The sequence below is a fragment of the Medicago sativa genome, chromosome 1 (assembly GCF_051527215.1).
Source record: "Medicago sativa cultivar Bolivia chromosome 1, Bolivia_mono, whole genome shotgun sequence".
In the NCBI taxonomy this organism is placed as follows: Eukaryota; Viridiplantae; Streptophyta; class Magnoliopsida; order Fabales; family Fabaceae; genus Medicago; species Medicago sativa.
Genome location: NC_140749.1, coordinates 20,754,925 through 20,761,816, shown reverse-complemented (window position 1 = coordinate 20,761,816; position 6,892 = coordinate 20,754,925). Strand labels below are relative to the sequence as shown.

The 6,892-nt window shown below is 31.3% G+C and overlaps 1 protein-coding gene across 1 annotated transcript; it reads left to right on the top strand.

Moving 5' to 3' along the window:
* Nucleotides 1-1,287: 1,287 nt before the first annotated feature.
* On the top strand, nt 1,288-6,692 carry LOC146953512 (protein indeterminate-domain 6, chloroplastic-like). Its single transcript, XM_085710437.1, has 4 exons — nt 1,288-1,490; nt 1,646-1,819; nt 2,265-2,661; nt 5,480-6,692. Exons 2-4 carry the CDS (start codon nt 1,663-1,665, stop codon nt 6,501-6,503), a joined length of 1,578 nt encoding a protein of 525 aa, XP_085566563.1. The 5' UTR covers nt 1,288-1,490; nt 1,646-1,662; the 3' UTR covers nt 6,504-6,692.
* The last annotated feature ends 200 nt before the right edge of the window (nt 6,693-6,892 follow it).

Genomic DNA, 6,892 nt, shown 5'->3' with positions numbered 1-6,892 from the left:
AGTTGAAGGGAACATTTCACGAGACAACAGTAAGACCAACAAGTTGTATGCAACATAGTGATTGGCGATGCAAAACAAACATGAGAGTAAAATAAGCATAGCGGAGATGATGATGTTGCGTTGGATGTGTGGTAAAACTATATGAGATATAATTAGAAATGATCATGAGAGAGAGAGAGAGAGAGAGAGAGAGAGAGAGAGAGTTGGGTAACACGTAGTAGAAAAGACAATGGAAAATAGACTTAGGTGGTTTGGATATGCATAGATAAAACCTATAGATTTTGAGTAAGACTGTAGATTTTGTACTAAGAAGAGTAAATCAGATGAAAGATAGTCATGTCACTGAAGACAGATGAAAACTTAGTTAAACTATAAGAGAAGAAAATCACCTTATATCGAAAAGAAAAATTAAAATACGTGGTTTAAAGGGTATCTCTCTTCATTTTGACATTTAATTTTTCACATGTATTTATTATTTAATGGCTATGATTATACTGGACCTTCCGGTCACTCGAGAGGAACCTATACCGGTTTCTAGAGCCAAAAAATGATATCTAAGTGGAGGAGATTTTTCTTAGTTTTCGTTAATTTTTTTTCTCTTAAAAATGATGTTTCAAATATACTTTTGAAGCAACATGGAAGTTTAAACTGACTCAACCTTAGACTTTCAAAAACATTCAAACTCGAGATACTTTACTAAAATATAACCTAAGTTGGCTCCAACGATATGAGAGTAAACCTTTGTCTTTTGACTCACAAGCTCAACTTGTATTACTAATTAACTTAACCACAACTAGTCGATATATAGTATTTTTCTAACACAAATTTAATTCTTAGTATATAATATAAAATGAATCACAGTTCATGTTTATTTTTACTGAATTACTGTTCAATTTATATTGAATGACCAAAATCCAAAACCAACCAACTTGATATTTAACTAAAATTATTATACAATAAATTAAAAAAAAACATATATTCTAATTATAATATCTGACAAATGATGGCAGGAAAAATAAGGAAAAAAACAACTTGTGTGTGCTTGTTGGCAATAAGATATGAAACAAGAGTGTAAGGCCTACACACAGGTCGGTGTGGCCCCAAAAAACCACAGTAGCCTGTGTGCTGTTCAAGAGTTGCATAACAATAGTGACATAAATTACCCTCCATAATAATTTTTGGTAATTTTTTTTTGTATTTGCAAATGTATAGTATCAAAGGAAGAGACAAAATAGTGTAAAGAGAAAGAGATATGGGTATTTGTATGGGTGGACAAGTATGTTGAGTAGTATTATTTATGTAGAAAAAACATCAAATGATTGAGGAATAAAAAGAGAGGTGTAGCAAATTTTTTACTCATAAGTTTATTGTTTTCTTCTCTTTTATCTAAGGATTGTTGCTGTCTCCTTAGATACAAATTCTTCTTGGTGTTTTCTGGGTTTATTCTCAAAAGCTTTTTTCAAAGAGACAAGAAAGCAAGGAAAATTCAGGTCATTACTTTCTTTGTTTGTTTATCTATACCTTTTTTTATTTATTTTCCAAGAGACAAGAAAGCATGGAATTTAATTTTAGTTTGAGATGATAAATTCAAACACATAGATATAGAATATTATTATTAGATTGTGACAAATTTAAGAAATTTCAGATTTGCATCAAGAAAACATGGCTGCTGCTTCATCATCTACACCTTTCTTGGAAATCAGACAAGAAAATCAAAGTCAGATTACACAACAACATCAATCTTCCACAGATGCTTCATCAACTGCTGCTCAACCTTTAGTTCCTCAGAAAAAAAGAAGAAATCAACCTGGAACACCATGCAAGTACCTTTATGCATTCTTCATTATTTCAATACTTTAAATGATTTATATTTACATTAAACATGACCCTTTTGTGAAATATTTCTGGATTTCTTCTCAAAATATAAGCTTGATGAGTAAACCCTAAATTAATCTTGAATTATTTTAGTATAGGGTTACCAAGTTTTTCTAATGAAAAGTGGTTTGAAATTGAATGGGAAATCTTCTTCCCTCTATGTATATCTATATATACTATTTGACTTTTTTTCTTAACTATTTAAATTATGTTTAAGCTACTATTAAACAAATTTTATTTGAAAAGAATATTGATTAGTGCTTACTCAATTGAACTCAACATGCAATTGAACCATGCCATTCAAAACAAACAAAAAAAACATAAAGTTGTGTAACTTTTTAAATTTTTTGGCTTTTTGCTTTTAAAAATATATTTCAATATGAAAACAGATCCAGATGCAGAGGTGATAGCACTATCTCCAAAGACCCTAATGGCAACAAACAGATTTGTATGTGAAGTGTGTCAAAAAGGGTTTCAAAGGGAGCAAAATTTGCAACTACATAGAAGAGGACACAATTTGCCTTGGAAGCTAAAGCAAAAGAGTAACAAAGAGCCAAAGAGAAAGGTTTATTTGTGTCCAGAACCAACATGTGTTCACCATGACCCTTCAAGGGCTCTTGGTGACCTCACTGGAATTAAGAAGCACTTTTCTAGAAAGCATGGTGAGAAAAAGTGGAAATGTGAAAAGTGTTCTAAGAAATATGCTGTTCAATCTGATTGGAAAGCTCATTCTAAGACTTGTGGTACTAGGGAGTATAGATGTGACTGTGGTACTCTCTTCTCAAGGTAACAAACTATATTTCCAATTTTTTTATATGCAAATAAAAAAATTCCACATTGTCATTCACTACTGAGAAAACGTAAAAAATGAAAAAAAATAAAAAATATTTGATTAAAATTTGCTTAAAATAGGAGGATCCATAATTGAAACTGGTTTTGCATTAGACAACCCTCTAGTTGATACTCTTTTGTAGTATTAATCAATAAACTTGAAAGAAACTTAAGATGTGCATGTTAATACACATTACCTATGGTTGATCTATTTTTTTATTTGACATCATGAAAGTTACACCATTTCGTTAATATTAAAATTGCAAAATTTGATATCTTCATCAATATTATTAAAATTTGGTTCAATCTGTCCTTGTGAGCTTAGCTCAGTTGGTAAAAACAATGCATAGAATATGCAAGGTCCGGGGTTCGAATCCCGGCCAACACCAAAAAAAATTGGTTCAATCTATTGATGCATTTTAATTTGGTGCCAAAGTTTTAAATTACATTCGTCTTTAAGTTTTAATAATTTATCATTGTCATAAAATAGTTTTTGAGCAAATAATAATTAATTAAAGCTCTCTGAGCAGCATTTTGATTAGACCATGAAGATTGTAACACACACATTGTCCTCACCTAGTTTCTTATGGATTCCAAGAATAGTAAATATGAGTAATTTTTTAAATAAAAATGAAAAATAACTAACAAGGTTGTTGAAGAAAATGGTCGTAAACAAAAGTTAAAATAGGGCAAGACCATTGAAGCTTTTTGTTTTGTTAGTTTATGCGTGGGTTTTAGTGGAGGATATGGCAGTGTGAATGTGGTAGACTGCTTGCACGTGAGTACACTGTATAAATGGGGTTCAAAAAATTGAAAATGTTTTTGAGATGAAAAACAAAAAAACTAAAACAATCTCAACTTATTTTTTTTGTTGTGCTTTGGGAACAACGCCACTTTTATGCTTATTCCCATTCACATGTTGTTAAACGAGCACAGTGTGATACTTCTTTGTTCTCACATGAGTTGAACTTGCTTGGTTTTGTTTTCTTTTGTCTTGGAATTTTATGCATTGTTTTCAAACTTTGTACAAGTTTTTTTCCTTCATTATGATGAATTTTTTCAGTCAGTTTTGCATGTGTTTCAAGTCCATAATACATATAATTGCATCCTCTATAATCTATTGTATGATGCAGCTGGTTGTATACCATTAAGTTATGCGAGATAATTTTTTCTCTCTCAAATTTTACGGTCAACTAGGGCAATATATTTTTCTATCTCTTATAATGGTCAATGGTTAATTTATTTCTTCAAGTGATTTATGCATCAATGCAAAAATTCTCTAGCATTAAATTTTGCATATCTATTGTTCATGTTTTCTCAAAGATTTTCCGGGAATATAGCACCTTTTTAATAGTACGATCGTATTCACAAGAATTATATATGATGGTAAGAAGTGGACAAACCCATGAGACAGTTTGCATTAATTGAGGGTGGCCCCATTTTGTGGTTTTGATTATTGGCTTTCATCAATTTTGTAAAATAATTATTTGCTTTCAGTGATCAAAGAGAGGACTCAAAGTGGTAGTTCGATAAGGAGTTGTTGGTGGTGTGTATAAGATTTTGGCATAATCCCATGGGCCCTCTTTTTTCATTGTTTAATGCTTAGATCGAATCTTTATCAAATTATGTTTTCATTATTTAATGCTTAGTTTTTCTTTGTTCCCATAATTGTTTTTATGAAATATATTGCCCTACAATTCTACATACTTTTTCTGAGGATCAATCCTACATACTTGACATTTAATATAATAACCATACACGGGTAAAGTATAGATAAATTTCATACTATGTTCTAATTTTAGCCTTAATTGTTTATCTCACTTTTTATACATTAAAATATTCTTTTGGCAGTAAACTTTTTGTATCTTTATGTAGTCACTAGCTAGGTTCTTATTTGGTTAATTATAATAATTTGTATCATCGCTCATTAATTACTTCTTTGCAGCCCAATTAGATGAAGCATATTGCATGTTTTTGAAAAAGAGAGTATATTGCATGTAAGGGACACTTTATAGTGTAATAAGTCGATCATGGTAAGGTCACCCAAATTATATTTTGGATAAACTAAATTATTTAAGCCATTTTTCACACTCCTTATTAGTATTACACCACCTTACTTAAAAGTCTATCTTTCTCTTCATTTGTCCATCACACCTAGGACATATTTTATCTCCTTTTTCTTTCTTCCCTTTAGAGGTTTATTCACTCAAGGAAACAAGAGAACCATTATCCAAATTAATTATCTTAGAATTATTTCTCATGCAGACAATGGTTTTGGCAAGCTAAGAGATTAATTAAATACTAATCAAAAGGTTCAAGGATCAAATCCTAAAAATTAAAACATAATTTATTATTTTTTATAAAACATAATTGATTAATTTAATAACATTTTTTTAAAATGTATATATTGACATGGTAACCCTATACTAATGTCTGAACGGTAAATCATTTTTTTTTTTAACAACCAAATTTATTAGAAATGAGAGAAGTACAAAGAGTACTTAACCCACAACTCGGGATAAGTACAAGGGGTACTTGCCCGGTAAAAAATCAAACTCTAACATAAGTATTTAAACAAAGAAGAGGGTTTGAGTACCATTCATAATGCAAACACACATGGTATTAAAATTTGCCTCTAACAAATACATTCGAATTATTTTCCTAATGCAATATTTTTTTTTTTTTTACAATGACTAGAATTGTGTTTACTTCAATATTTAGATAGAATCTAACCATAACAAACTTGTTATTTCCAATGTTATGATTTTTGCAGGCGTGACAGTTTCATCACTCATAGGGCATTTTGTGATGCACTAGCACATGAAAATGCAAGACACCCTTCCAACATGAACCCTTTGGCAACTCATCTATTTTCCACAAACCACATGAGTTTAGGTCTATCCCAAATAAGCACCCAACATGGAGCCACAAACAACAACATATTAAGCCTAGGTAATATTCCTTGTACACCAAAATATGAACATCATTTAATCTCACCTTTACATCAATCATCATCATCATCATTTGGTCAACAACAACAACAACAATCAATGTCTTCCTCACCTTTCTTCATCACTGATCCAAATCAAACTTTCCAACAAGACCTTCATCAAGGACAATTCTCAAACAAACAACTTCATCTTCATCATGGTCTCATGCAACTTCCTGATCTTCAAGGAAATACCAATAACAACACAACTTCTTCGTCGGTATCGCCTTTTAACCTAAGCTTCTTTCCTAATACCAATGGTAACAACACAATGCATGATCAATTCAACAACATAAGTGAATCTCATCATCATCATCATCAACATGAAGGTTTTTCTTCACTCTTTGGTAATTCATCATTGCAACAAGAGAACATGTTGTCTTCGCCACACATGTCGGCTACTGCATTGCTTCAAAAAGCTGCTCAAATTGGTTCAACAACAACGACTATCAACAACAACAATGGTGTAGAATCTGATGATCAACATCAACATCTACATGGATTGATGAACTCTCTTGGGAATGGAAACACTTCAATATATGATAATAACAACCTTGGTCAATTTCACAATGTTGAGGAGGAGAATAAAAAGATGCCATCGTCGCAACAAAGTCTAGTTGGTAATTTGTGCTTTGGAGGATCAGATAAATTGACTTTGGATTTTCTTGGTGTTGGAGGAATGGTGAGAAATATGAGTAGTACAAGTGGTGGAGGATTTTCACAAAGAGAGCAGCAACTACACTCCATGAGTGCAATGAACAACATGGATCCTAAATTGGAATCAACACAAGGAAATCAACCTTTTTGAAGATCAACAATGGAAAAAGTTGTTGGGTGATGATATAAATTAAATAGGAAAAAAAAATGTTTATCAACATTTTACATGTTCTAGTTTATGACCCCAAAAACAATGCCCTAGTTTTAAACTTTTTTTTTTTTTACTTTTCTTTTGTATTTGACAATTGGTATTTTAGTTTATGAATTCTAAAATGTGCAATGCATGTGCCCTCAAGACAGGAAAAACAATTGGTATTTTAGTTTATGAAATCTAAAATGTGCAATGCATGTGCCCTCAAGACAGGAAAAACCTTCGAGCTCAGCAAAACTTACGAAAATAATTATATTTACCTCTCGACAAGGAATTGCGGTCATGATATTAAATTGCGGCCTACAACATCAATCACAGTCGCAATATAA

What these genes read in the sequence shown, in the direction of transcription:
- LOC146953512 (XM_085710437.1), top strand. Translation starts at nt 1,663, where the DNA reads ATGGCTGCTGCTTCATCATCTACACCTTTCTTGGAAATCAGACAAGAA. An exon ending in AAATCAACCTGGAACACCAT is followed by an intron (nt 1,820 to 2,264) that starts GCAAGTACCTTT and finishes ATATGAAAACAG; the next exon opens with ATCCAGATGCAGAGGTGATA. An exon ending in TGTGGTACTCTCTTCTCAAG is followed by an intron (nt 2,662 to 5,479) that starts GTAACAAACTAT and finishes TGATTTTTGCAG; the next exon opens with GCGTGACAGTTTCATCACTC.